Genomic DNA, 11,966 nt, shown 5'->3' with positions numbered 1-11,966 from the left:
AATCAATAGAGTAGAAGGAAGGACTAAGGGGAAAGGAGAAGGAGAGGAAAAGGGGGAAAAATTAAGTTAACTAGATTATAAAAAGTGCATGCATATACCACAATTCATTATAATTTTATATAGAACTATAATACATCAATTATAAATAAATAGAGTAGAAGAAGGGGATCAGGGTAAGGGAGGATGGGAAGAAATGGGGTGGTACCAGGTATTAAATGGAGAAAACTGTTATATGCATTTATGAATATGTCTAAATTAAGCTTATTATTATGTATAACTACAATGCACTAAAAAATACACAAGATTTAAAATCAGAAAAAGCAATTTTAATAACAGCCTACTCACTATGATTTTAAGTAAACTTCACCTCTGTGGATTTCATTTTCTTCACAGAATTACAGCGTTGATAAAATGAGTAAAACATGAAAATATTGTAAATATAAACCCCTAAATCAATGGTATTATTAATGATTGGTATGATATAAAATAAAGTAAATATTTTTAACATATTAAGACATGTGCTGAGAGCCATAGCCAAGTAGGAATGATGCATGGCATTTTGGGGTTGAAAGGTGACCCTGCTCAGGGATTAGGGTGGCTCCGGGTTTAGGGTGGATCCTGCTGGAATAGGGCAGCTCCAGGTTTAGGGCGGATCCTGCTGGGATTAGGGCATATCCTGCTGCCTCAGGCACCCACTCCTAGAGTTCCTGTTGAGTTCTCACGGGGTTCTGAGAGTATTGGTATGCAGAGCCCGGTGGAGGGAGTGTATTTTCCCAGAACACGCGTGTAGAGTGCCAGTGAGAGTTCGGGAATAAAGATTTGCTGTTTGAATCTACAAGGCTTTTGTGGTGGCTCGGTTATTTTGTGCCCAGCCAGACTGCGGCATTTGGTGGCCCGTACGGGGAACGCCTGAAGCTTGGAGGTAAGTGAAATTGCTCGTCCCTGAGGAAGAGCGAAAGAATGGGTGACCATTTCAAAAAACAATGTGTTCTTGTTTTGATTTATTTTGTTTTTATTTCAAGTTGCCTGTCCCTAGAACTTTCTCAGGCAAACTGGGGAAAATGGTTGACTCAAGGTTTCAAGTTGTTCGCCTCCGAGGAAGAGAAATTGTGAGAGGAAGGAGGCACCCCAGTAAGACCAAGAACAATAAGGGCATATGTTGATACAATACAAAAATGTAGCCCTTGGCTTTTTAAAGACGAGTTATTAAGTATATCAATGGGACCATCATGGTATCCTGTAGAAGGATTTTTCTTCAACAAGAAAGAGATGGCTAGTTCTGTTTACTACATNTGGTGCATAGGCCTATCCACAAGTATGGCTGTATACTGGACTGGTAGTCAGTGACGGGCATGATCCAATTGCAGTGGTACCAACCTAAGACAGGAGGCTGACGCCTAGAGGTCAGCTCATCCGATGATGGGTAAGGACCATATGTTGAATTGGACAACCTAACAGGCACGGTCCCTAAGCCACATTGCTTGTTGTTTATTTAAACAGAACAGGGGAGATGCTGAGAGCCATAGTCAAGTAGGGATGTCGCATGGCATTTTTGGGTTGAAAGGTGACCCTGCTCAGGGATTAGGGTGGCTCCAGGTTTAGGGTGGATCCTGCTGGAATAGGGCAGCTCCAGGTTTAGGGCGGATCCTGCTGGGATTAGGGCATATCCTGCTGACTCAGGTGCCCACTCCTAGAGTTCCCGTTGAGTTCTCGCCGGGTTCTGAGAGTATTGGTACGCCCGGTGGAGGGAGTGTATTTTCCCAGAACGTGCGTGTAGAGTGCCGGTGAGAGTTCGGGAATAAAGAGTTGCTGTTTGAATCTACAAGGCTTTTGTGGTGGCTCGGTTATTTTGTGCCCAGCCAGACTGCGGCAGACATGCCTTCTCTAAAATATTTATTCTCAAAGTGGAATTTGTGGATCAACCAAATCAACAAAAACAGATAATAAAGGAAGGTAATTGAGGGAATGGAAGGTGAGAGGGAAAGAAGGGGTACTGGGAAGTGAAATTGACCAAATTATGTTATGTGCATGTACAAATATATTACAATAAATCCCACTATTATTTATAACTAAAATGCACCAACAAAAGCATAAAATAAAAATACAAAGGGTTCTTCCCTCCTTTAAATCTCATGCATCACAGTCTCCGAAAATAGAATACAGAAGTTGTACATTTAGCAAGCTACAAAAGCAGCTCAATTGCTTCATAAGTTAGGAGAACCTCATGAACTAATCTCTCTGTTTTTATCACTGTTCCAGGTAGTGATAGCATAGTTGTAGGACTGACCTCCTACTTCAATTACCAATTCACATGATATGGAATCACTCATTTAATTCACACAATGTTTCCTTTTCTGAATTACTCTGGATTTGAAAAATAAAATGAAAAAAAAATGGACAATTGAAATTGAGTTCATCCTGTGAGGTCTTTCTGAATACCCAGAATTAAATAAAAAATTTTTTTCTGTCATATGTTTAGTGATGTAACTGGAATCATATAATCCTTCCCTGGAACAGCATCTAGGTTTTCTACTTCCTCCTACCTAAGTATATAACCCCTCCTTTCTGAACATCTAGGTTTCATCCCTGTTGTCTCTGCAATACTGATAAACTTCTTATCAGAGAAAAAGACTCTTTCACAGGATGTAATACGTAAGTGTCTGTTTCCAGTTCATGGGGTTCATACTGTGCTTCTGGCAGTGATGGTGTATGACTTCTATGTGTCCATCAGCAAATATCTGAGTTTTCCCATCATCATAAATAAGAGTCCTTGTATTTAGAAGGCAGCTTTTCTTCATGGATTAGGCTTTTTCAACAAACTGGCATAAATGTACTAACATTACAAATGTCCTTTTGTGGAAGAAATGTCATTCATTGATCATTTTTCTGAAATAGTATCTTTAATGAAAGTAGTGTGCATACATATTTCCTAGAATGATAGTATATGTTGGGCAATGGAATGTTTTCAGTTACTCCATTACTGCTAATTTCTGCTTTCTATATTTTTACCACCTATGCTATACTGAAATCAATTCAGCTGGAAGAAGTAAAAAGGTTTCTTCTGCATGCTCAGTCCACATGAGAGAGGGGATTGTGTTTTATGAAATATGTTTTATGTAAATGGAGCAAACATACAAAAATCTCCTTCAGACAAACTAATAGACTTGGTCTATTGTGTAGTTCCCCTCATGTTCAATTCTATTATCTGTAACCTAAGGAATATAGAGGTGCTTGAGTATATGAAGAAAATTGATGAGTGGACACTGGTGCTGGAAGAAATGATGAGAAACTGACACCTTTGAGTTCATAAATAAAATAAGCTGACATATTTTGAGGCAAAATTTTAAATATAAGCAGAGCAAAGAAAGGAAGATATGTGTGGAAACAATGCTAGAGTTAGAAATTTTAGTATTAATCTAACTACATCACTTTATGAAAATGATCTCACAAAATGTAGAAATAAGTTGTCTAAGTAGTACAAACAAGTAAACTTACAAGGTCAAGATTTTAAAAAGTGAAATTAATCTTATCCAAGAAAATCCAACACATATGGCTTCTGAGCAAATTATATTTGTTGGCCTCTTCCATTTGGAAAACCTTTGATACATTGACTTATTTACCATTATTTTTATATTTTACCCAGGGACTTTATCTAGTTCCAATTTACATTTCTGGCTAGGTATTTCATCTTCTTTTCATGACCATGTTTGTTCCCATTACTTTCACACATACTGTGTTCGTTCACCATGTAATTTTATAATTACTCCACATTCTTTCACACCTAAGGACAATAATAACAAATGCTATTTCCTCTGTATTGTCACTTTCCTTCCCTAGTGAAATCTTAGCAATGTCAGAAGGGACAGGTAGAATGTCACAATCTCTGCAAAGCCTTCTAATATTTCCCTCGAGTTGGTTATTCCTTACTCTGTACTGCTCTGACCCTTACCTTTACTACCATGGTTTTTCTTTTATGCTATAACCATTTGTTAGCTTCTGAAATCTCAATGTTGGAACCATGGCTAAGTGTTCATTATATAAAGTCCAATGCCAAGTTAAATAAATGGTTGACAGTAATTAACTGTTGAATGAACTAATTAATTAAAATTGAAAAAGGATAGTAAAAATACAAGTCCAGGTATTTGAAATAAGAAAAGTGGATATTATATATCATTCCATCCCCAAAATCACAATTTCAAACACTGTTGGTAAAATATCAGCTTACCTTAAAACATAGGAGGAAACAGGTAAGAAAAGACTGACTAAAACAAACTGAAAAAGTCATCTGGTCTGGGCAAGACAAAAAGCATAGAAGTGTACAATATTCTCTGATAATCAATTGGCAAAAAAAAAATACAAAAATCACTGACTCTCATTCATAAGCAAATATGTAAATTTATTCTAAATATTTTCTATTCATAAAATCTTGACTTTGGGTGGCTAATGAAGTGCAATATATGCTATTGTTGCTTAATATATCATCACTCTTCTTGGTTTGTATTTTGCCCCAATGTTACTACAAACTTATATTCAAAATTTAATAAAAATCTTTAAAATAATTCCAAATATTGTAGGTTGACCTTTTAGAAAATGTTGTACTCTAAAAATATTTTGGAGTAAATGTTTCTTTCCAAGGAAATTCAGTTCGCAGCACATGAAAAATCCTGATTCAAAAACAAAATTCAGAATCAACGTATTAATTCTCCTTCAGAGAAATGTCAGCATGCATATGAGGCAAAACAACTGTTCTGATGCTTTATAACAATTTCTCTTTTACCTTCTTGTCCTTCTGAAATGTCTTTTGAGATATTTACCAACTCAGCTAAGCATAAGTCGCCCTTTCCTTCCTGGAACACCACCCCCCACTTCAAGGGAAATTTTACATACTCCCTTCAAAAACTCTTCACATGCTACACTGTAGTTGAGAATCTCCACCACCACCACCATCACCCCTTAAGTCTGTTACATACCTAAATTATGCTCATCTATAGCCAGTCTTAGAATGTTAAAACTGCAAAAAGAAACTGAATCCATCACAAAATGTCTTAAAGAATATTGTTCATCTTTATTGAGATTACTAAGACTCAATGAAGTAGTGCCACACAAAACCAGCATCTAAACTTCCCCAAAATTCTATTTAGTTGTTATTTTCCTTTTTCCCTAATTCCATTTTTGCAGTATCTCATTCTCTTTGAAATCTCTAGTATGCACTGCTTTCTTCCTTACTCCACTGTCCCCTCTTTCTCACTGAACCCCTTTCTTTCTTTCTCAAAGATGGTTCAAATACTTTCATATGAAGATAGCATATGACCACGTTTAAATTACTCCCAGTAGGGCTGGGAGTGTAACTCAATGGGTTTGATAAATTAATTAACTAATCGCTCCAAGTCTACCTATTACTCTGCTCAGCCCAACCAAGACCCAAGACCAACTGGGGAGAGGTAATTTTTTTTTTATATTTTTGTCCCCAATTAATATTAGTCTATATTCCAAAAAACAAAAACAAAAACAAAAGTGTTCCTCATGTTCTGTTTTTTTTGTTTTTCCAGGTTGTTTAGTTGTGTTATTTTTTTCAATAGTTAGCACAGTGCCTGAGACAATATAGGTATCAATAAATACTTGTTGATTAAATAAGTAACAAATAACTGAATGAATGAAAGGAAAGCTCCTATTCTACAGGAAATTCATGTAACTGCAGAAATAGCTAATTTGTTAAACTATACTAAATTATCATTAATAAATTACTATTGTGTTCTTAGAGAACCTTGTCAAATTCTTTAGAAACTAATTTTTCAGCCATTAAACAATAACAATGTTAAAAGATAATAACAATGTTTCCTATTTGAAGATACCACTGCTCACTGATTTAAACACAAGATAGACCAAAATTCACTGTCAGCTGGATAAACAAAAGGTGACATTGCCCCAGGTGTCTTTTCATGGTAGGTGGGGTGCTTGCCAGATAGTAACCAAAAGGAAATCAGACCTAGGGGATATAGCTTCATATTTTTCAATGAAAATGATATATGTCCAGTCCAGGTACCCAATACCCAAGTGTTCCTCCATCCCCTCTACATGACCATATCCATCTCATTATGGGTCACTTTATGTTGAATTTATATAGTACTCTGACCCTTAACAAGACCCTTCCTACTAGATTTTCTAAGAATGACATGACTATAAAACTGATTCACATAGAAGAGATTAAGTTATTAAAATGTTATTTCCCTTTACATAAGATTATAGAACTCATCATTTCAGAGTTAAACTAAACTTCATTATCCATGAGAAAGAGGGTGATTTGGATGAGAATTTTTTATTCATAAATTTCTGTCTCTCCTCTTCTTCAACCTATTGTGAAGGGAAAAGTTTATCCCTACATTTCTCTTTCATTTAAATATCAGGCACAAAAAAATTAAGAATTTAAAAAATTAGTGGCACCACTAGTCCTTATATTTATTTTCGAACCACCAAGTAAAAATTACCCTTGCATTTAGAGTAAAACAATAAAAAAAATAGAGTAGCATTTACATTCCTTGCAAAAAACGTTTGCGACACAGTATATTCTTCACAGCTGCCTTCACATCTTTGTTCCTCAAACTATAGATGAGTGGATTGAGCATGGGTGTTACCACTCCATAGAAGAGTGAAATGATTTTGTCTGTGACTTGTTCTTTGTCAGCCCCTGAAGAGTCTTTAGCCTTGGGTTTTGCATACATGAAGAGGATGGTCCCATAGAATATAATAACCACTGTTAGGTGGGCGGAGCACGTGGAAAAGGCCTTCCGTTTTCCCTCTGCAGAAGGAATCCTCAGGATGGTGGAGAGAATGAAAACATACGATATAAAAATAAAAAGTACTGGGGCCACAAGAAAAATCACATTAGCAACAACCATGCTAATAATATTAATGGATATATCAGCACAGGCCAATTTTAAGACCGCCAAGATTTCACAAGTAAAATGATTAATGACATTATCACCACAGAAAGGAAGCTTCATTGCAAGTGAAGTCTGCAACACAGAATTGACACCCCCTGCGATCCAGGACCCAGCAGCCATGGGCACATAAGAAGTCTTGCTCATAATGATGGGGTATCTCAGAGGGTTACAGATGGCCACATAGCGATCAAATGCCATCATACTTAAAAGGACACACTCTGTGGCTCCCATAGCAAAGGAGAGAAACATTTGCACTCCACATCCAGAGAAGGAGATGGTTTTCTTTGAAGTTAAGAAGCTGCTGAGAAATAAGGGAATAGAAGAACTAGTGTAGCAGATGTCCAAGAATGACAAGTTACTGAGGAAAAAGTACATGGGGGTGTGCAAGTGGGAGTCACAGACACTAACAGTGATGATGACTCCATTTCCCAACAGGATCACCAGATACATGCAAAGGACCAGCACAAAGTAAATGGCCTCAAGCTCTGGGTAACCTGTAAGCCCCAGCAGGACAAATTCTGTCACAGAAGATTGATTGTATTTTCCCATGTTAATATTTTCTTTCACCGACAGGAATTCTATAACGGCTGGAATGCATGTGATCTGCTGCAGCAGTGTCTGTAAGAACTGTTTACATTCTTAAGTGGATTCTCTCATGGGCAATAAAGACCTATAATTGAATATACAAATAACACAAGAATACATTACTATCCTTGAAGTTAAGATCAGTTAGACTTTCATATCTCATAAAAGAGGTTTAGCTCTAAATTAAATGTCCTTCTTAGAGAATAGATTAAGAATACATGCAACTGGGTTAGAATTATGCAACTCATTTGCATTATGAATTTAAAATTACTTTAATGTAATGTCACATTAGTATTTTGACCAAATAATTCAGAATAAATCTAAAATGTATCAAATAACATTGGCCAACAAGCATTTGACCATTTTAAAAATCATGTATGTCATAACAATTTTTTCTGAATAACCAATATGATATCCTTAACAAAAATGACTGCTCTTCAGTTATTAAAACAAAGCAGCATATGTAAATCCTGCTCCAAAGGTAATTTAACCTCAGTTTCAGAAGAGTTTTGGAGCTCAAAGGACAAATAGAAAAGAAGACGTATTTTTTGAAAAAGGACTTTTGGTTGTTTTTAATTTGGGGGAACTATAAGTGCCTGCAACATCCTAAGAATATTAACTACAGCATGTTGGTAAACAAAACAAGAAACACTGTTAGGTAGAACGATTTTTCTTTCTGTCTTTGAGTAACAATCAGGAAGTATCTGTAAAACATTATATTGTCCTGCCTGATGCACATAATGAATAATAAATTGACCTCAGGAAAACACTAGTGCCCAGTCTCAAGCTACAATCATAAATGTACAAATTACAAAATTTCAGTAACAAGAGATTTACTCTTTTACCTTCAGGTAGGAGAAAATGTGTATTACCTCCTCTTTGCACAGATGTCAGCTTCCTCTGCTCTAACAGCAGAGCTGGGGTCTTCTCCCTGCATATTTAGCAATACTTATGACAGTAAGGAGTAGGCCACTTGAAAATTCTTAATGTAGCAATTTTCTATAATTATTTGTATCCCCATTACATTGGAATATGGAGTGTTTCTATATTAAAATGCCAAAACCAGAAGTCCTGCATTTTTACAAGATTGCTAGTCTCATAATTTCCACTTCAATAATTTCAGCAAAATAAATAAGAACTATCTACTTCCCAGTTCTCATTAAAATCAAGTTGCTGGCATTGTAAAAACCAATTAACCAGTGGCAAAACAGAAACGACTTCCAGTAATGATGAAAGCCGGGGCTCTTCACAGTCTTCTTTACTACTAGAGGATCCTTTAAAGGATCAGCCAATGGAACACCAAAGCAACTTAAAGTGTTTGCTGCTTTGAGAATGTTTCTAATCCCCAAAGTAATTTAAAGTTCACTTCCTAGTAATTTTGGGATAAAGTCCCTCAGAAGCAATTAAAACAAAGTAGCTAGTACAATTTAATTGTATAACTTGCAAACCAGCAATAATTTTTCCAGCTCACACTCTCTGGGAAGAGCAAATGACTACTACCCAGGTAAAATGATCAAGAGATAGAAATTAGAATGGACAATATTTAATGGAGAGATATGTCAGAAATCTGTGACACTTGGTTCAAAATGATACTTTGCTCTCGATAATTGCCAATTATCTTTACTTTGACCTTCAGTACTAGAGTCCCAGATCCCATAAGCATCATTCTGGTATCATTGGTTCCTCTAAACAGACATAACTATAAGCACAGTCATTTTAATTTTGCTTATCCATGTCTCTGTTCAAGTATATACACAAGGTCCCAAACTTATCCAACCTTTCCTTTACTTAAGCTCACAATGGCCTGGCACAAAAAGTAATAGAAATGCAACAATTTCAATGGCTGAGAAAAACCATAGTTTACTTTAGAACAGGAAAATAAATTCTGACTTGAAATAATTATTAACTAAATGTTATTATAATTAATAACATTTGCCTTGACTATCTGTTGAAATGAATGTTAACTCATGAAAATTCAATTCTTTAACATGGATATTACAAAATATACTTTTTGTTTCAAATTCTGAAATTAAATGGAATCACTATGTGTAGTATTAAAAAGAAGAGAATAAAATCTGACAACATGATTCATTTTTGTCAGTGAAAAATATTTTTAAATGTCATTGAGGAAGAAATACAACATAGAAAAGCAACATATGCCATGAAAGATGTTATGACTTTCTTCAATAAATAAAATTTGAAAATCAATTCTCAGAGTTGTTAACTATATGCAAAGACATGCTCAGTATACTGGCTCATAATGCAACTGTTGAGAATTTTTCACTCTAAACAATGTTCAATGAACAGAAGAATTAAGTAGGTTGATGTGGCCACTGTAAAGGCCAAAATCTTCATCATGCCAGTTTAGGCCCCAATTTCCTTAACAAGACTCCTAAAGTGCAAGAAATAAAATCAAGAATCAATAAATCAAAATATTTAATCATCGATAAATCAGAAATCAATAAATCAAAAGTCAGCCAAAGAAACAATCAATGAGGTAGAGACAGAGCTTACCGAATGCGAGCAAATTTTTACCATATGCACATCAGATAGAGAACTAACCTCCAGGATATATAAAGAACTCAAAAAAACATAATACCAAAAGGAACTTTCAACATGCAGCCAGTTGGTCAGAAGTCCCTGAGGCTCAGATTTGCTTTTGGCATCTAAAGTACGGGACAATCTTGTGGCACTGAGCCCTTTACCTGTGGGATCTGATGCAAACTCCACGTAGGTAGTGTCAGAATTGAAATAAATTGTAGGACAATCCAGTGAAGTCAGAAAATTGCTTGATGTGGAGAAAATACACATCTGGTTATCTCATGTCAGAAGTAAATTGTTGACAGAGTGTTCTGTGTTGAAAATACAATAGGAGAATTACAGTTTTTCCTATTATTTACCATATGCCTATGAACATATTAAACTAATAATAGTTACCATGTCTGGAATTATGGATGAATTTGATTTCTTCATTTAGGGTTTCCCAAATTTCCCAGATTTTCTTCAATTAATATGTATTATTGAATTATAAAAATTTAGTTTATTTTTTAAAAAATAAGCTATTGCTTAATAAATAAGATACAATTAGTTCTTTGAGACAGTATTATTAAACTTTTAGGACCTACTATTTCCCACACAGATGAGAAATATCACTTTAAATCACTTCTGGGATTACAAGAGTCTCTTTGAAGAAAGCAAAGAAGGATTTATATTCTCTACTGGAGTCTCCATTTAGTTCTCTGGAAAGTTTTAGGGCTCAAATGTCAGAGTAAACCTATATTGTTTGCTGTTGATACAAATTCAAGGTAGAACATTTAAGCAAGACTTACCTTTAGTCTGTTCCCTTTGAGATTACCCATGATAGCCTGGAATGGTGGAATTCTTTTTTATTATTATTTTTAACTAAAACATAAAAATTGTACATATTTATGAGGTACCAAATGATGTTTCAATACATGGGCACATTGCATAATGTTTATATCAGGTTACACTTATCTGTCTCCTCAAATGTTTATAAATTATAGTGACAATATTTAAAATCTTTTCTTTCAGGTTTTTAAATTATACAATATCTTACCACTATCTATAGTCATCCTACTGTGCAATAGCACATCAGAATTACACATTTCTATCTAATTATAATTAATTTCCCACTCATCAACCTTTCCCCACCCCATCCCTCTAATCTGTCCAGGTTCTGATGATCAACCATTCTACTCTAATTTCTAGCAACTTTTTTTGTACCACAAAAAAATAAAAAATAAAAAATAAAAGCAACAGCCATCTTAAACAAAACAGAACAAAGCAGGAGACATGAAACTACTTGACTTCAAAATATATCACAAAGCTGTAGTAATAAAAACAACATGATACTGGCAGAAAAGCAGACACTGAGAGCAAGAGAACAGAATAGAGAGCTTAGAATTAAACCCTCACATTTGAAGCCAAATGATTTTTGTTTTAGTCAGCTTTTTTGCTGTTGTGACTAAAGGATCTAACCAGAACAATTTTAAAGGAGGAAAAATTTATTTGAGGCCTCACAGTTTCAGAGGCCTTAGTCCACAGAGGGCCAGCTTCATTCCTCTGGGCTTGGGGTGAGGCTGAACATCACAGCAGGAGATGGTGGCCAAAGGAAGCAGCTCACATCATGGTGACCAGGAGGCAGAGAGAGACTCAACTCTCCAGATAAAATATATACACCAAAGCCACACCCTGATTCCCACCTCCTCCAGCTATACCCTACCACTTCAGCCACCATTCAGTTAATGCCTATGAGGGGATTAAATCTCACTAATTGGGTTAAGACTTTTAACAGTCAGATCATTCATTTCTCTGAACCTTCTTGCACTGTCTCACACAAGGACAACTCATGTCCAAACCATAACAATTTTCAAAACAGAGGCTAAAAACATGCTCTGAAGAAAGAATAATCATTTTTCT

At 35.5% G+C, this 11,966-nt stretch overlaps 1 protein-coding gene across 1 annotated transcript; it reads right to left on the bottom strand.

The window, feature by feature from the left end:
- Positions 1 to 1,562: 1,562 nt before the first annotated feature.
- Positions 1,563 to 10,237, bottom strand: LOC107147736 (olfactory receptor 13C7-like). The gene is made up of 2 exons (XM_048783282.1): positions 8,399 to 10,237; positions 1,563 to 7,611 (listed from the first exon to the last, which is right to left on the bottom strand). The coding sequence occupies exon 2, from the start codon at positions 7,488 to 7,490 to the stop codon at positions 6,528 to 6,530; it is 963 nt and encodes a 320-aa protein (XP_048639239.1). The 5' UTR covers positions 7,491 to 7,611; positions 8,399 to 10,237; the 3' UTR covers positions 1,563 to 6,527.
- Between the last annotated feature and the right edge of the window lie 1,729 nt (positions 10,238 to 11,966).

Source organism: Marmota marmota, unplaced genomic scaffold, assembly GCF_001458135.2.
Source record: "Marmota marmota marmota unplaced genomic scaffold, marMar, whole genome shotgun sequence".
Classification (NCBI taxonomy): domain Eukaryota; kingdom Metazoa; phylum Chordata; class Mammalia; order Rodentia; family Sciuridae; genus Marmota; species Marmota marmota.
Note: the sequence above shows the minus strand (reverse complement) of the source record. Positions and strands in the feature narration are given on the sequence as shown.

Coding starts and splice junctions, on each gene's coding strand:
- LOC107147736 (XM_048783282.1), bottom strand. CDS start 7,490: ATGGGAAAATACAATCAATCTTCTGTGACAGAATTTGTCCTGCTGGGG.